We start from the raw sequence: 18462 nt of genomic DNA, 5'->3' as shown, positions 1-18462 counted from the left end.
ATGTGTCCCTGCCACCCACCCCTCTGAGCCCTGAGCCCTGTGCCCCCATCCATGCCTCAGCTTAGACTGCATACAGAGCCCTCATTTATTTGGGATCCAAAGCCCCAATCCCCATTGCCCTCCCCAATAAACTACATCCAAGTTCCCACACTCTGGACGGTCACCCCAGAGAAGGGTTGTGGGCAGGTGGGCAGGGGTCCGGGTCTAAGGCCACAGGAGGCAAAACTGGACAGCAAACGAGGGAATGGTTACGGCAAGCGTTGGCTAGTGTCTTCAACACCCCAAATTCCTGCCTAAGGCCGGGGAGAGACCTCTGCTGGGGAGTCCTCAGGCCTCACGGACCCGCCCCAGGAGGCCAGCATTCTCCTGGCGAAGGGCTCGGTAGTCCTCTTGGATCTTCTCCAGATTGCTGAGGGTCTTCTTGCCCATCTCCGTCTCAATCTATGGCAACACCAATCAAGTTCTTTCAGCACACAGGGCCCTTGCACAGCTCCTGCTTGCCACCCTCTCTGCTACAGACCCGGGCCCTCCCAGGCACCTCCCACCACCAGGCCTTGATACGTGCCACGAGGCCACCAAAAGCAATCCTTACTAAGTGGCAGGATGAGCCACCACCACACACTCAAGCTGCAGCCTCTGCCCGGGGAGAAGCTGGGGATCAGAGTAGGGTGCCAGCCTGTCATTTATGCACATAGCTGTAAAGGGGCAGGGCCAGAAGTCCAGCCTTATGTTGCCACCTCTGCGTCTACCCAGGGGCTGTCTCAGGCCTTCCACGGGCCCCCAGACCTCACCTGCTCCTCCAAGTCCCGAACCTCCCGCATGATGGTGCCTGTGTCCTCAATGGTCTGGATGAGCTGACTACAGTTCTGGGACAAGAAGAGCAGAAGCTTGCACCTCAACCCGGCTCCACCCCAACCAGCCCCCCAGACATGCATCTCCCCTTACCTCATGCAAGGCAGCTAGATACTTGTAGGCCTTCCGAACAGCATCATCCTTCTTGGCATCCTGACCGACAGAGGGCACCGCCAAGGCGTCAGTGGGCTGCACTGACCTGCCCTTCCCACCGCACTACCTCCATCACCCCTGTGAGCAAAGCCAAGCCCGAGCAGGCCAGCCCCATCCCAACCCTCCCCCAGGCACTGCCTGCCCCACACCTTGAACACGAGTTCATCAGTCACTGCAAATGTCCGGTCCAGCTTTCCAGACAGGGAATTGATTTCCTTCTGAAGTTCCTTTGTGTCAGACAAGATCTGGCAGAGACCAGGGAGGCCATGAGCCCACATCTGCGACAGGGCAGCAGGCCAATCGAGGGTGCTCACACACACTCACATCCAGTCAGGGAGCGCGGCACTGTGTTGGGGGACTATGTGCAACTATTCTATGTGGGGGGTGGCCAGACAGCTCTGCCTATCTGAGGGTATGGGGTTCCACACAGCCATGCCACACACACTGTCCCCTAAGCTTGCAGCCTGCATCACCCACCCTCCAGGTCACACAGGCACACACCTTAGTGATCTCTTCCTTCTGCTTCCGGATGTTGCCCACAATCTCCAGGATGCGCTGGGTATAGGCCAGCCGGGACACATCTCTGGGCAGGGTCTCAAGCTCTGACACCTAAGAAGGGACATGGCAGGCACTCCTCCCCCAGGACCCACCCCCACCCACTTCAAGCCATCTGGGGCCCCCATACCAGCCTTACCAACTGCTTGTAGACCTCCTCCTTCCTGCGAGCCTCTTCAGCAGCTGCCCGGACGCTCTGGTGCAGCTCTTGGATCTCTGCCAGCCGTCGAGAAGATTCCAGCTGCCGGGACCCCATGAGCAAAGCACAGTGAGAAGAGGACTGGCCCCCTAGATAGGAACTGAACCTAGGCCACCCACAGCGCAGGACCCCACTACCTACCTCTCTGCAATCCTGGAGCTTCCGAAGGTGGCGGTACTCAGCAAGGAGTGGGACCCGGTGCTTTTCCCACTGACCCGCCAAGTGGATGACCCGCTGGGCACTACTCTCTACCACGAGCTAGGGGGCAGTAAGGGGGACATGTCATACAGGCAGGGTCCTTGCAACTCCTACCCTCCAGGGCCAGCACCAGCCCTACCTGTAGTTTGGCGAGGTTGGCAGCCCCATCGGGCAGCAGCTCTACCGCCCGGCTCTTCAGACGCAGGGCCTGCTCGTGCTCTGCCGTGCTGAGCTCGCTCTGACGACGCTCAGTCTCCACCTGGCACCACGTGACCCACTCTCAGTGACTAGAGAAGACCACAGCCCTAGCCGCCTGGGCCTGGAAAGTCCCGACCTAGGGCTAGCTCCCACACAGGACAACACACTCCTCTAGCCCCCACAGATCCCCCACCTCTACCCCCAAAGGATAAAGACCTGAAAGCAGTGACAGGTACCCATGGGGCTCTCGCACCCTGCTACCTCCACACTGGCCCCGAGGAGCCCTAAGGAATTCCACAAGCCCATGCCCGTACAGACCCATCTTTCCCCCACTGAAGCCTTCAGACACTCAAACCCCTCCTGATTCTCAGACACCTGCAAAGTCTGATGGATGCCCACAGGTGTCCTCACCTCCCTACAGGCCCTCACCCCTGCCCTCCACCCCTGCATCCCCTTCTCACCACCACTGATTCTTCTGAACCCTCCCAAGTTCCACAGGTCCTCTGTACCCACCATGAACCCCTCTGGCATCTCCAGACAGACGTCTACAGAGTATCTCTCAGCCCCCTTAAGTCCCACTAAGCTCTTGGGCCTGACTGGTGACCTGGCCCCAGGCGGGCGGTGCATCCCCACTCCACCTGCATGAGGCTGATCCCCAGCGTCTTCATGTCGGCCTCAACCTCTTCAATATTGTGGTTTACGCCCTCCAGCTGCTCCCGAAGGGACTCCAGCTCCTGCTCTTGAGCGGCCCGCATGTCCTAGGGGCACAGACCAGTTGGGGTGGGAGCGTCAGGCCTGGCAGGCAGGCAGAGGCCCAGGGCACCTCCCAATGCGCTGCTCACCAGTTCAGGCCGCTGGGAGGGAGCTGGCACATCTGACACCTGGGGTGCCTGCACCTCGGGCTCCTGCGGGAGTGAGCAGGGGGCATCCCACTGTGAGGAAAGGCCCTGCCACCCCCCAGCCCCCTCAAGCACCCTCCCAGCATCACAGCCACACCTGCTCAACCCACTGGGACAATGTGACGATCATGGTACTTCCTACAACCTCAGACTACACCATCTGCTCCCTGAACCTGACACAGCTCCTGCCAACCTGCCCCATCGCTGAAGCCCAACTGCCCAGGAGAAGGATGAGGGCCCTGCTGGGTGCCCATCTGAGGAGAGAAGATAAGGCCAGAGAAAGCTGCCTGGAAAATGCTGGGGCTTGCACAAACAGCACCCTCCACCCTTACATGGGTCCCACCCCTCCACCCTTTCTCCACTGAAGTCCCCAAGAGGCCAGGGGACCCCTCTGGGAACACCCAGTGGGAATACAGGAACCCGCGTAGATAAAGTGTGGCATCTGTATAAAAAGCAGCCCTCCGAGCCGGCCTCGGCCCCATCGGCACGCCCACAGCCACGCAGGCCTACCCACCAGATGGAAGGTGAACTTCTCTGAATGCGTGAAGCGGGAGCCCTTAGGAGCATCAGTCCTGGCCCCAGCACCCCAGGCCTGCAGCAGCTCTCCCAGGTCTCGGGCAGGAGGGGGTGCCCCCAGCCGATCCCAGGTCTGGCGCAGCTGCTCAGCCAGAATCTTGTGCAGACGCTGCCGCTGTGCCCGGGTGTCCTCCTGGAAAGAGAGCAGGAGGCCATGGAAGCCAGCAGGGCCCCAGGACCCTGCTCCTCCCTGTCAGGGAGCTGCCCGACAGGTGCTGCCAGTGAGTCACACCCAGCCGCCAGCCCAGCCGCGCACCAAGGGGACCTCAGCCCCACTGCCCTACCCCCCCATCTGAGATTTTCCTGAGGACAGGCGGGGGTGGGAAGGGCTCCCGTTTCCACACTGAAGAAAAGTATAGAAGGAAGGAGAATAGGTCCGCAGCCATCAAACCAGAAACTAACACTAAATAGATATAAGGGGACAAAGCTGAGTCAGAGAGGTGTGGGGCGGAAGAGGCAGATAGTGGAACTGACAGAGACAAGAAGAGAGGCAGTTTTGGAACAACTGGGGAGGCCCGATTAGGAATTCAGTATTAGAGGGTAATAAGAGATCATGTTAATTAATTTTGTTAAGTATGGAAACGGCCCAGCACTTACATTGTCCTTACAAGGCAAGAGATGGATGCTCAAGTATTCCGAGTTGAAATGACATGCGTGTGATTTACTTAAAAATAATGTAGAAAAAATAAGTTGGGGGGAAAGAGATGAAGAATGATAGGCAAAGTGCTTGAAGGAGGATGACAGGCATTAGAGGACTCATCTGAATACGCTTTCCACCTCTGTGTCTGAAAATTCCCATAAGGTTAAGAAAAGAGAAACAGAGGTAAAGACAGCAGCTAGCAATGACGTGGAAGAGGCGGGGCAGACAGAAGCAGAGGCCGGAGGTGGGCAGCAGGACAGGTGGTGCAGGAGTGAGGGAACAGGGCAAGAAAACAGCAGGAAAGCCACGGCGCAGTGTGACCTGAGAGCACTGCGCAGAGGCCCAGAGGCAGAGACAAAGGAGCAGGGCAGGAGGCAGTGGAGGCAGGAGGAAGGGAGCAGGCGCTAAGGCTGGAGCTGCCAGAACCTCGTGGCTGTTGTGTGGTGACTGCTACTCGGAGCAGAGCACCTGGTAGCGCCCCGCGGCTCAGAGCAGGAAGCTGGGGCTCTGAGGAGGTACTGACTGGTTTGGGGATCCACGAATCAGTGGGGGATGACAGGAGGGGGGCACAGAGTAGGGAAAGGAGGGAGCAGAGGGTTGACAGGACACAAGATGGGCGCGGCGGCGAGTAGGAGCTCTGCAGCAGGGAGCCCAACTCAGGACAGTACCTGGGCAGGGAGCCGGGCTGCCCGGTGGACCCAGTCCTCATCACCAGGGCGCTCCCGGCCCGCGTGCTGGCAAAGCTGGACGGCGTGGCGTTCGAGGAGTGAGGCTACCCTCTCAGCAGGCTGGGACACCTGGGTGGGGGCTGGCAGTAGCAAGGGACTGGCCTGGAACTCCCGGGATTCTGGGAGGATGAAGAGAGTCAGCAGGAATCCTGCAGCCCTCCTGCAGGCCAGGTATCTGGCCCACTCTACCCTACTCCCCAGCCCGCCCCACAGCCCTGTGCTCACCTCCTCTGGAAGTCAACTCTGGCATGACCAGCCTACTAGTGTGGAAAGGTTTCTGGGAGGTGGAGCCCTGATGGGAAAGCAGAATTGGAGCCTTCTGGGTGAACTGTGCCTCAAGTCACCAAGTTGGGGAGCAAAATCCTGAGCACCCAGTTGAGAAGAAGGAAGGCAAGGGGCCAGGCAGGGAAAAGCAAAGATGCACATGAGCTGGGGAGACCCACCTGGAGCTGCTGCAGCTTGGGAGTGCGAAGGAGGGGTGGGACCCAGGGCAGAGCCAGTTGGTCCCGGATCTGGCTCCCAATAGCCCGCAGAAGGATAGCTGAGTCACCTGTGGGGAGTGGGGGTGTCAAGCAGGTGATAGTGTCACAGATCCAAAACTGTGTACCTTAGGAAAGCAACCATCTCCCTCTGATCCCCTCCAGAGACGCGTGTCTAACTATCACCCAGTCATCCAACACTTAGCGAGGACCTGCTATGTACCAGTCACTGTTCTAGACATTCAGGAAACCTCAGTGAACAAAGCACTAACGGAGCCTGCCTCCCGCAGCCAGCATGCTAGGAGAGGAGACTGTGACTACGGTCTGGAAGATGATACAGAAAACTCTCAGGTGGTACTAGTGAGATTTGTCAGGTCTTCCATGGTGGCACAGCAGGTTAAAGCACAGCACTAAGAAGCTAAAGCCACTTCAGCAAGAGTTCAATCCCTGCCCCGGAAGCTGACCCACATGGTGCGGCAGACCTCTCCTGACCCGCCCGCTGCTCCCCTCAGCAGTGTGCTTTGTTGATCTGCCTGTTCTGCTCCCCACTCTGCCTCTGGTTAAGCCTCTCACCTCCCCTGCACCTCTGGCCTGTACCCCAGTTCTGTATGCATAAATAAATAAATCTTTAAAAAGAGAGAGAGAGAGACTTGTCATCTGAAACCAGACAGTGAGAGCAAGGCCTCCTTGAAGTGAGGAACTGGGAAGAGGCGAGGAACTAAACCATGAGGACATCCAGAATACAAAGACTCTGAGTTTGGAGCATGCCTGGAGCATCTGAGGGGCACCAAGCAGGCCAGTGTGGGAACAGGGTAATGTGCAACAAGGAGCAGGACAGGAGGGGAAGCAGAGAGGTTCCTTATAGCTCCAACTCATCACCTGGGACAACCCAAGCCCCACCAGCCTCCCCTGAAGTCCCCTCTCCCAGTCCAATCCTTCTACATAGCTCTTTCAGCTCTCCTGAGGGTACATACCCAACCCACCTGGCAGCCCTTACACCGCCAGGCAATGCCACCCACACCACCTCACACCAGGCACCCCCTACCTGCAGGCTGGTCTGCATCCTCAGAGGCATCCGTGGGCAGACGCTCAGCCAAGAAGAGAAGCAGGTCCCGGAGGTCAGGCTCACTGGGGTAGAGGAAGTTCTGATAGCCAAGCTCCAATGGATAGCCCAGGTCCTGGCAGTGGGCAGGAAGCAGCTATCAGTCAGACTGGCAAAAAACCCCTGCCCTGAGATTCCTGGCCCTAGACCACTCCCACTCTCTCACCAACCACCACCCCTGAACCTCCCTGTGGCTCTTCAAAGTCTCCAGGCCTTAGGGGGGCAGCCACACATGATTAGAGTCAATGTTAGAGAAAGCAGGAAAGAAGATGCAAGCTCTGGCCTTTCTACCTGTAACTCAAAACCCAGAGGCCATAAACAGAGAAGGTGAGCATTTCTGAATATATGAAAATAGCAATTTTAAAGAAAAAATACATTAAGCAAAGTCAAGAGAATAATGACAGGTCGAGAAAAAATATTTGGAGCTCATAACATTGGCAAAGAATGAACCTACCCCATAATATAAAGAGTGCCTAGCACTAAATAAGCAAAAACAACAAAAAAACCCAGCAGTGCAACAGAAAGGCAAGCAAAGACAGAAAAAGAAAAAAGGCTCTTTAACATGTCAAAATATGTCCAGCCTTGCTTTTAAGAGACACAAACTGAAAGCACACAGACACCTCACACAAGCATCACCAATCCAGAACAACCTGAGTTATGTTCTCGGGGTACGCACTGGGAGGGAGATACTATCACTTGTGCAGTGTTCCTGCCCCAAATCTGAATCAAATCAGGTGAAAACAGACCAGTTCAGATTGTGGGGCATTCCACAAAACAACCAGTCTGGGCTCTGTCACTGTGAAAGAAACAAAGAAACAAAAACAAAGCAGGACTGTTGGATATTTAAGATTAGAGATGTAACAGTGAAATAAAATGTGTGGTCCTTGATTGAATTCTGTCCTTTCAACAAGCAGTTGGGGAAATCTGACCATGCACAAGATATTACATGCAAATTCCATGGGCATGACTATGATCACCGTAGTGCTGTTATGCCAGAGAATGTCCTTTTTCTTAGGAGAGGGATGCTCAAAGTTTAAAGTACAAGTGTCATGAAGTCTAGACTTTCAAACAGCTCAGCAAAAAAACATGTGTGTGTGTGTGTAAGCATGTTTATACAGACAGAAAAGACTAGAACAAAATGCTAACCATGTAGGAAACTGAGAGAAGGGAATACAGGTATGCATTGTTTTATTTGCACTTTTCTTTAAATTTGGTGATTTTCCAAAGTATAAAGCTGGGGGGAGTGGTGGTAGAGAAAATGACACTGAATTATCATTTCTCCCTTACTATGTGGGCAAAAGTCTGACAAGACTGAGAGTGTGATTTTGAAGGAACAGGCACTCTCTCATACACTGCTGCTGGGAATGCAAAAATGAAAGAGTCCCAGTGAGGACAATCTGGCAAAATCTAACTACATATATACATTTACCTTCCTACCTAGCAATCCCACTTCTCAAAAGTTGCCATGCAGATATGTCTCCACCAATTCAAGTATATACATAAAGAAGATTATTCATTACAACGTTCTTTGCAAAATATTGGACTCCCTAGATGTCTAAGCATGGAGGGTTTAATAAACTATGCTACAGACATGCAATGCAGTACTATGCAGCTGTAAAAAGGAACAGTGATTACAATCTTTATTGTATGATATGAAACTATTTCCAAGATTTATTGTTAGGGAAAAAACAACACAAGAAACTAGGTATATGCTTTCTTTGTGTAAGAAAGCAGGAAAATGAGAATATTCACATTTGTTTATATTTGCATTTAAAAAACTGGAAAGACACCCTACAAACAAGTCAAAAGAAATGTCCCTTCTAGTGGACAGGTCAGGATAACGGGGCGGATAGTTTAGTGTGAGTGTAAAAGCTCTCAAGGTACTATGTATGCTACTTCCTTGGAGATCTCTTCCACCCTTTCAATGGTTCGCCACCTTCACCTAGTTAACCATTCCTTATGTTAAAACTACAGGCTTTGCAGTCACAAGGTCAGGGTTAAAATCCAGCACATACTACTTACTGGTTAATAAGGCCTTGGCCAAATTATTTAACTGCCAACAATACCATTTCCCAGCTGTGAAATGGGCCTCAGAGTACTTTCCCTATGTGGCTGTTTGAAGGGATAAAAGGACCACCAGGTTTCTGGGTAGAGAAAAGGAGTCTTTTGCTGCCAGAATCACTGTCGGCCCAAAGCTACATGGAGCCTCGAAGCAGATGTCCTGGATTCAAATACAAGCTTTGCCTCTTACCTACTGTGTGACCTTGGATAACTCACTTAACCACTCAGTATTTCATTTTCCTCTTCTGAAAAAGAGGACACCAACAGACAACAGAGGGTTGCCATGAGAACAAAATGAGCTAACACCACAGAGTACGCACTTAACAAAGCATCATTATTAGAAGTATATGTGGGCATTGGGTCACAAGGTAAGATGCATTTATTTCAGAGGGTCACAGTCAAAAAAAGTGTGAAAACCACTGTCTTTTAAGCTACTTTACTTTGGGTTTTTTCTGAGACCTGCAATCAAAGAGTTATGACTGATACAGAAACTCATTCCAGGAGTGGGGTGTGTGAAGCGACAGACACCAAAATATGGAGGTGGCTGGGTGCAGAAAGAGGCTCCAGGAGTATGGTGCAGAAAGAGGCAGGCTCCAGAAGGCGCTAGTGCTGAGCTAAGGTGGCCCACAGAGGCAGCACCCCACTGGGTTAAGAGAGACCCTGCTGCCTGCTGCCAACACACCAAGGCTCAGGCCCAGACAATCCCATGTGCCTGCTGGGCAAAAAGAAAAAGCGTCCTCTCTGTCCCATGCTAAAGGAAGTATGAGCAAAAGCAAGTCAGCATCAAATCCAGTGGAAGCCAGTTCTAAGAGAAGAGAGGAACAGAGAAGTGGGGGAAGCCTGCCCCCCAACCCCTCCCACTGTGCATGTTCCTTGCCAAATAGAGGCTATCACTTCCCCCTCCTGTTATAAAATGCCATCCTCACACATAAGGCCACCAAGAGCCCAACAGAAGAACCTGAGAACTCCTAAGAGCTAGGTGAACCGGAGAGCTAAAACCGAGCTCTCAGGTCCATTGCTAAGAGACAGAATTTGCACAAGCAAGGTCCGAATTCAAGAAACCTGACCCCTGGATTTCAATGGAAGTTTTCACAGTAGGTAGTTTATCATCCCTCTACCCCCTACAATGACTGTGCTAGACGTGTTTTGACTCATCTTGTAGCCAGAGGTTGCCAGAAAGCAAGCAGCCAGATCAGAACTATCCAATAATAGTAATGCCACCTGCACAAAGCATGTTATAGCTTTTTTCATTTTTAATGCCCATAGCAACCTGTGTGGTAGCTACAATTCTTACACCCATTTAACACATAAGGAAACTTCTTCCCGAGTTCACAAGACTGACCCAAAGTCACAGAGCTAGTGAGTCAGGAAAAGCAACATGACTCAGAGCCTCTGCGTATAGTAACTGCACACAGCTCTGTTCTGGGGAGGCATGAGTGCTTTGCCAGAAGGCACTTCGTCTGCTAGAAAGTTTTGGAATTATTCTCAAGAGAAGCAGGGCATATGAGGCCACCACATGGGGACTGCTGCACAGTTTTAATTAACCAGCATGTCTTCCTTTGGGTCGTGAGCCTTCCACCAACTCCAAGTCCTCCTTAAGGACAGCTGTGCCAGGTAAGAATGGCCATGTGATCCAGGGTGGGACAATCGGAGAATACGATGACTTAGGCGTGAGGTATGAACCAAGTAGGATCTTTTCTGGAACTAGTAAATGAATGAAATACTACAGGGGGAAAATTCCTGGTACTAAGCGTAAAGTGTGGGAGCCTGGGGTAGCTCAGGTGCAAACTGGATTAACTCATTTAATGCTCATAACATCCCTACATTTATCACCATGAGTTCACAGATAAGGCAACTGGCCCAGAAGGGTTAGGGTTATAGAGTTAACAAGTGACATAGAGAGGGTCTGAACTACTCAGGCATTTTGACCACAGCCTGCAGCTCGTAACCACTGATGCATGAACCATTTAACCTTAAGTCACAGGGAGACTTGGCAAAGAGGGAAGGCAAGAGTTTCAAAGGAGCTTGGTGACTTTGTGAAGGAAAAAGAAAATGGTGTGTGTATTGGGAGGAGGACACTCACCATGCAGGCCTGAGCCAGGCTCATGGCCAGGCGAAACCGGGCAGACATAGCAAGAGGCAGCAGGTGACTGAGGCCAGAGCCCACAGTAGGATTGATCACACGCAGGCAACGGACCACAGCTTCTACAACCAGCTCAGTGGTGAAGGCTCGCAGAGTCTGCACATCTGGTGGAACTGCCCTGAAGAAGAAGAGGGCAGGCTCGATGGGGGAGTAGCCAGGAAAACAGGGACAGGCTGGGTCCTGTTGCCATTAGGAAGCCCTAGTACTAGACTGGAAAGGATGGCCACAATTTAGATGGATCCTGGGTGTTGGTAACTGCAACTTTCATTTGGAAAACTAAGAACTGAGAAAGTTCTCAGATCCAAGGACCCGGGTAAATGGAAGGGATCTGAGTTCAGAAAATCTCAAAATTTCCCTGCTAAAAAGTCCCACATTTCTAGATGTTAGAAGGTAAGGGAACCAGGTGGCATGGTTTCTGGGTCCCCATATATGCTCCCTAAATGTCAGGCGTCCCTAGATAGTCAAACACTAGAGTTTGAGGCTAAACGGTAGGAGGCTTGAATTTTCAGGAGTTCCAAATGTCAGGGTACCTGGATATCACGATATAAAGCTAGCAAGATATCTTTAGTTTCAAGCAATTCAAAATACTGGCATCTAAGGTTTTTAGGGCTCTCAAATGCAGGAGTCTTTAAGTGCCAGAATCGCCAAGTATTTGAGGTCGCCAGATTTCAGGATCCTGGGACTTTAAAATCCCCAGTTAAGATCACCGAGTTTGAAGGTTGCAAAGTGTCCAGCCAGTCCCAGGGGTTTTGGGGTCCTTTGGGTTCCCTGGTTCTCAGGATACAGTTGTCTAATGACCTACAGATATCATGGTCCCAGGGTAATGGTGTCAAGATGCACAGATTTCAGGGTCCCAGATCTCAAGGTTCTAAGGTTGTATGATCTAGAGGTGTGTGGGTTGTGGGGTTTGGGTTTTACCAAGTGCTGAGGTCAAAGGGTTTGGAAGGCCTCTGATGTTAGGGGGAGGGGTACACGTACGGGGGAGAGAGCGTAAAGGCGTCCTGGAAGTTGGAGCTCCGAACGTCAAGGTCCGGGGTTTTAAGGTTCCTGGGAGGCTAGGTCTAGAGTTTTGGAGTCCCGGATGTGGGCATTGTAGGGTGGGCGGGGGCTATGTCCTTACGTGCCAGCCTGGCGCAGGGAATGGATGAGGATTCGGTCCGCCTCCTCCATGGTGGAGCCTTGTCGGAGTCCGGGGCCGGGTCCAGGGCCGGGTCCGAGCAAGAGAGGCACAGCAGTAGATACCCAACTCCGCGCTCTTGCTCCAAGGAGTGTCACGGGCTGCACGGGGGAAAGCCGGGAAGTGTAGTTCGAAGAGTTACTACGGTGGCGCACGCCAGACGCCTGGCGTCCTGGTGCCCTGATGCGAATGTACGCGCGCGCATGCGCGCGCGCGCGCGGGCGGGCTTTTAGCGCGCAATGGGTGCTGGGAGTTGTAGTTCTTCTGTTTCCGGTTCGGTGGGCTTTTCTCTGTAGGCAAAGAAAAATACCCTGTGTGCACGGGAGGTAAAAGAGGTAGTGTGAGGTTGTGTGGGGGTAGGGGAGACGTATTGGTGTGGGGGTGGGATGGTGTTTCTAGGGGAGGGGAAGGAGTGGAAGGACAACCAGAAGAATAGTGATTTCTTGATTCATCTGCTTAAAGCTGCATTTATCTTCCAGATTGTAAAAATGTACAAATTAAGAGCAGGAGCTTTAGCACAAAACGACTAAATTTCAGTCTCAGATCTGCAACGTGATAAGTGTGCCACCCCTGGGCACGTTGCATAACTTCCCTGTTCTTAGTTTCTTCATCTGTAAAATGAAACTATTAATAGTACAGTGAGGCCCTCCCTGATGGCACAGTGGGTTAGGATGCAGCACTGCAAGCTGGCTGCAGCCTCATCAGTGTGAGTTCAGCCCCCAGCCCCGGAGGTGAGCCACATGGCGTGGCAGACCTCTCCTGTCTTGCCCGCTGCTCTCCTCAGCAGTGTATTTCCTCTGTCTGTTTGTTCTGCTCCCCACTCTGTCTCTGGTGAAGCCTCTCACCGCCCCTGAGCCTCTGGCCTGTACCCCAGTTCTGTATGTACAAATAAATAAATCTTTAAAAAAAAAAAAAACCTATAGTACTAAAAACAGCAGGGTGTTGTAATAAACACAGGCACATAGATCATTGGAACAGAAGCGAGAGCCAGAAAGCAACCCACACATATATGGGCAGCTAATTTATGACAAAGGAGTCAAGAATATACAATGGAGAAAGGAAAGTCTCTTCAATAAGTTGTGTTGGGGAAACTGCACAGAAAAAAATGAAAATGAAACTAGACCACTCACATCATATACAAAAATTAATTCAAGGTGGATTGAAAACTTAATGTAAGACCATGGGGCCTCCCTGTTGGTGCAAAGGGTTAAAGTGCAATGCTATGAAGCTATCTGCAGCCACTGCAGCACAAGTTCGATTCCTGGCCAGGGAGGTGACCCACAAGGCGCAGCAGACCTCTCCTGTTCTCACCCACTTCTCCTCTCGGGAGTGTATTTCTGTCAAACTGCTTGTTATATTCCCCAGTCTGTCTCTGGTGAATCCTCTCACCCCCTACATCTCTGACCTGTTACCCAGTTCTTGTATGCATAAATAATGAATAAATCTTTTTTAAAAACTTAATGTAAGACCTGAAACTATAAAATACATAGAAAAAAAGTACAGTAAGCTCCCCAACATTGGCCTTAATGATGTCTGTGGATTTAATGTCAATGGTAGAGAAACAAAAGCAAAATTGACAAATGGGACTACATCAAACTAAAAACATCTGTACAGCAAAAGAAACCATCATCAAAATAAAAAGGCAACCAGCAGAGAGAAGATAATTGCAAATCATACATTTATATGGGTTTAATAGTAAAAAAAAAAAAAAAAAACCTCATACAACTCAGCAAAAAACAAATGACCTGACTAGAAAATGGGCAGAGGATCTGAATAGACATTGCTGCAAAGAAAGACATACAGATGGCCAACAGGCACATGAATAGATGTTCATCATCACTTATTGTTAGTGTTGTGGTATTATCACTAACCTCAAAAACTAAATCCCCACTCCTTGCCCAGCAAGCAAGTTTGGGAGGCTTGAATAAGATAAAGGGAGTGGGACCTTGGCCAATAAGTTGATCAGGTAAGCTGATCCCAGTCATTATCCAGGACACACCCAATACCAGTTACCCTAACTAATCAATGATGCTTGGAGTATAAATAGAATCTTGGGACCCTCTCTCTGTGAGCAGCAGACCTCTCCTGTCTTGCCTGCTGCTTCTGTTAGTAGTACATTTCTTTTTTTTTTAAGATTATTTATGCATACAGAACTGGGGTACAGGTCAGAGACACTGGAGCGGTGAGAGGATTCACCAGAGATAGCATGGGGTGCAGAACAGGCAGATCCACAAAGTGCACTGCTGAGGGCAGCAGCGGGCAACAGCAGGCGAGACTAGAGAGGTTTGCTGTGCCACGTGCGTCATGACCTGGTATTGAACTCATTCTCAGCTGTGGCCAGCTTCACAGTGCTGTGCTGCTTTAACCTGTTGCACCACCGGCAGTACACATTTCAATGTACCCACATTTTCTGTTCCCCATTTTGTCTCTGGTGAGTTCTTACATACACACAGATATGGGTAGATCTAAATGAACTAAGTCAAATGGAAGAAGAGAAAGGCAATAAATATAAAGAAATGGGATATAAAAACAATGCAATCAAACAAAACAAAAGGCAGTTCTTAGATACAGACAACAGATTGGTGATTACCACAGGGGAAGAGGAAGGAGTGAAATGCGTAAAGTGGGTCAATTGCACAGAGATTCATGGAAAGTAGACTTTTAGGGTGATCATGAAACCAAGGCTAAGTGGTTAAATTGGCCCCAGATGCTAAGGGAGAGGGGGAGAAAGAGAGAGACAGAGAAAGCGTATATAAATGACCCTCTGAGACTTGCTTTTACAGACTCAGCAGAGCCTTCATGGAGGCTTATCTACTAACCATGGGTTGAGCTCCAAGGCCTACGAGAGCCTAGCTAGAGGTGAGGGGGCACCACCAGAAATGCAAAGCTCCAGCTATCTGGAGAAAATAAACCTCTTCATACATCTTCATGGATGACCTTCATGGAAGCCCATGTAGCCAATGCACTTCAGCCAAGTCCAGTATGTTTGCCCTATCCTGTAACCGTGTAATCCCCATAAAAAGGGGTGGCTCCGGGTTCCCTCCCACCCAAGGAAGGGTTTTGCTGAGCAGCAGGAGAGTTAGAAAAGGACTGGGGAAAGTGTTTTAGCAAGAAAAAAAGAAGCGGAAAAGAGACTTGGAGGAGGCACATGGAGTAGAGAGACATATGAGGAAGCCTCGCTTGCTTCTTTGCCTTGAACTTGTACTGGGGAGTTGAGAGACAGGGAAGGAGACACCTGACAGATGTGGGTGGGCAACTTGCAGGGGGACTAACAGTGGCAGCCTTCATCTTGACTTGAATTTTGAATTTGCTCCTTTCCTTCCAGACTGGCCCCGCTTCCCTATGGGTCCCCACCAGGAGGTGCCTTAGACCTGTGGTGGGCTTTGGGGCCTCAGTGGCCCTGCTTTGGGCCGGCCCTGTTTGGCTGGGCATTTGCCCACAAGGGATGGGTACCTTTGGATGCTTCATTTTAACTCTATTTTTTTCTCTTTTCTTCTCTCTATTGCGCACTAATTGTATTAAAGTTATTTTCAATTAAAGGTGTTAAGCACTGGAACAGATTTTGTCTTTATGCAGCAGATGGCAGAACCCATTTAGAGCAGGCAGGTTTGGGAATACTGATGTGCTCTTCATTGTGTCTGCTAATAAACCCATTTTTCAGTCAGTAAAATTTAGTTCCTTTGTTCTCAACCCTGGTCTCCAAAACCCATGTAATCTAATTTCCTTTCTAATGGGGGAGGTAGGTTTGAGTTTATCTCCTACCTCCTTTACAAGCAATTAGCAATAAAGCTTCTTTCACTTCTCAAATGGCCAAGTGGCATCATCTGGTCTAGGCACATCACACAGAGGGCTCATTTGCTCCATAACAATCACGATGCAATGTATACAGATGTCAATTCCAATGCTGTACACCTGAAACTTATATAACCTATAAACCAAAGTCATTTCAATAGAAATTTATTTTTTTAAGCCCACTTTGGAAGCATACTCTGCCTCTTCCCAGAAACTACTGCCCTCAAAGGAAGCATCTTATTAATTCCCACGTCAGAAATCCAGGCTTGGAGGCCTCCGGGGAGGCACTCTGGGGTGTGCAGCTGCTGCCAGGGCTGCTTTCCTGGGCTTGCTGTGAAAAAGGTAACTGGAGTCGCCTAGCCATGGATAAGTGTCAATCCAGTGCTAGAATCCAGAATAGTCCTCAGAAGCTCCCAAAGGGAAGATATACAATCAGGCCACAAATGAATCTCAGAAGAAAGTTGTGGTTGTAGAACACATAAAGAGATGGAATCTAGCTGAAGTCTAATGAGAACGAAAGAAGAAACTACCCTCCAGGGAAGCCTTAAAATCAACAAGAACAGGTGACGCTATGAACAAGATGTGTCAACATTCAGATTCAGAGGTGGCTTGTCTTTCTAGAGAAGTTTACCCTGAGTGGAGAGCTTCTGCTGAATGACCTTTGGAGAAACCTTCTGTGGAACTCTGAAGAGATCCCCAAACTGAGACATTTACCACTCAGATAATACTCTCAAAAGCCTTGAAATTAGAGGTGAATCAGCTACTGCCTGAAAACGTTGAGCAGGAAATGTTTCGTCTCATTAATAGGCTGTACCAGACCACTGTGAGGACCGTGGTCTTGCATGAAGGCACAGAGCTGAAATCCTGACTCAGGTAAAGATATGCTCCCCACCACAAAAGGTATAGACCCACAAAAAGTGACATGAAGATGGTTGCAAATTGGGGTTGGACAGGAAGGAAATCGGCCTCTCTTTGCCTTTCAAAAACTCTTTTGAGTTTGGGTGATGGCTGCTGCTGGCTGTTAAAAATTTTTAATGGTGCCACTTCCCCCGACAGAAGATACGGTGCCCTGGAAGACAAACAGATCTGCTGGAAAAGTTTTACTAGCACACTGGTGCTGCCTAACAGGATACACCCTGCCTGTCGCTAGGAAAAGCAGTATGACTGCCATCACCCAACACAGTAAAAGGGAGATGAATTTCACTGGGAGTGATGCCAAGGACACCTCTCACCTTTCCCAGGTGATGAAGTTACAACTTCACTTCACCTCTCTGCAGGTAACTGAAACTCAGTTACCACCACAGCTCACTCAGTTCCACCCCCCCCCCCAAGTTTAGATGGCCCTGTGCCTCTCAGAACTCCCAAATCTGTTTTCTTTGCTCTACTAAGCAGGTGAGACTGCTAGAGCCAGCCACCACCCCTTCTTCCCCCAACTCACATACCTGAACAACTGTGTTGGTCTCCAGGGTTCCCAGAGGGGGGCTTCTCATGAAGAACTGTTCTGAAGTACCCCATGCCTTGGGATTTCTTTGAATAGGTTGCCTATTTAGGTTTAGAGCTCTGAAGAAGATACATAATGAAACATCTCTTGAAATAAATGATTGTAGCAGAAAAAAAGACATGCACTTTAAATGAAATACCTGTATATGGTCTTGCTTAAATATTATGTAAATATTTGCACTTTAATTTTTTTTTATTTATGCATACAAGAGCTGGGGTGTAGGCCAGAGGTATGGGGTGGGGGTGAGAAGATTCACCAGAGACAGAGTGGGGAACAGAACAGTCATATCTACTAAAACACACTGCTGAGGGGAGCAGCAGGCACGGCAGGAGAAGTCTGTTGTGCCTAAGGGTCAGCTCCCTGGCCAAGGATTGGACTCATGCCACAATGGCTGCCAATAGTTTGATAGCTAAGGCTTTATTACTGTGCCACATGAGAGGCCCTATTTGCTTTTTGGGTTTTTCCCCTAAAACAAAAACCAAGAAAACCAGTCTCTACTGCCAAGGTTTTTCATAAATCATGTGTATGTATATATGTGGGGATCAATTCCTGAACTCACTGTGACCTTAGTGACTATAGCTTTATAACAAGCCTTGATAGCTGCTCTGGTCAGTTCTGCCATCTTGTTCTTTTATAAAGGACATTGGCCTTTCTAGGCCCTTTGTATATCAATATAATAATCAGTTTGTCAGATTACAGAATGTTTTGAGATTTTGTTTGGGCCTGCAAGAAATTGCTCCATTGCTTTGGAAAGAATTGACACCTTCACAATATTGATTGTTTCAGCTAATAAATTTAATATATGTTTCCTTTTTTTAAGGTCCCCTTTACTGCATAATACTTGATCGTTTTCTCATGAAGATCTTGTACATATGTTATCTTGGATCTATTCCTTGTACTTCAAATTTCTGGTGTTTCTGGGAAATGATATCATTTTTCTTATTTTAGTTTCTGAATTTTGGTGCTTGTATGTATTTTGTGTATATATATATATATATATATATATATATATATATATATATATATATATTTCTTTAATCAGTGCCTTTTCCATTGCCAAGCTCTGGCTCACAAAGGTCCAATCTTTATCCCTGCTCACCCTCCCACCCACCCCTGTTATGGTCCCTCCCTATGACCTTAATCCCTCCAAAGCTGGTAAGAGAGGGGAGCTGTGCACAGATGGCTCTTCAGCCTCAGAAGGAAGCTAGG

General features: G+C 49.6%; 1 protein-coding gene across 1 annotated transcript; it reads right to left on the bottom strand.

Annotated features, from left to right (window-relative positions):
* Positions 1 to 61: 61 nt before the first annotated feature.
* CCDC22 (coiled-coil domain containing 22) lies at positions 62 to 12129 on the bottom strand. Its single transcript, XM_004690037.2, has 17 exons — positions 11904 to 12129; positions 10724 to 10901; positions 6523 to 6655; positions 5442 to 5548; positions 5224 to 5290; positions 4939 to 5117; positions 3569 to 3763; positions 2998 to 3060; positions 2794 to 2913; positions 2097 to 2216; positions 1901 to 2017; positions 1700 to 1801; positions 1507 to 1614; positions 1155 to 1250; positions 946 to 1005; positions 792 to 866; positions 62 to 441 (listed from the first exon to the last, which is right to left on the bottom strand). The coding sequence occupies exons 1-17, from the start codon at positions 11951 to 11953 to the stop codon at positions 328 to 330; spliced, it is 1884 nt and encodes a 627-aa protein (XP_004690094.1). The 5' UTR covers positions 11954 to 12129; the 3' UTR covers positions 62 to 327.
* Between the last annotated feature and the right edge of the window lie 6333 nt (positions 12130 to 18462).

Source organism: Condylura cristata, unplaced genomic scaffold (genome assembly GCF_000260355.1).
Source record: "Condylura cristata isolate star-nosed mole 26May11 unplaced genomic scaffold, ConCri1.0 scaffold00027, whole genome shotgun sequence".
In the NCBI taxonomy this organism is placed as follows: Eukaryota; Metazoa; Chordata; class Mammalia; order Eulipotyphla; family Talpidae; genus Condylura; species Condylura cristata.
Note: the sequence above shows the minus strand (reverse complement) of the source record. Positions and strands in the feature narration are given on the sequence as shown.

What these genes read in the sequence shown, in the direction of transcription:
- CCDC22 (XM_004690037.2), bottom strand. Translation starts at nt 11,953, where the DNA reads ATGGAGGAGGCGGACCGAATCCTCATCCATTCCCTGCGCCAGGCTGGC. An exon ending in CCTCCCAGCGGCCTGAACTG is followed by an intron (nt 2,914 to 2,997) that starts GTGAGCAGCGCA and finishes CTGTGCCCCTAG; the next exon opens with GACATGCGGGCCGCTCAAGA. An exon ending in ATCTAGCTGCCTTGCATGAG is followed by an intron (nt 867 to 945) that starts GTAAGGGGAGAT and finishes TTCTTGTCCCAG; the next exon opens with AACTGTAGTCAGCTCATCCA.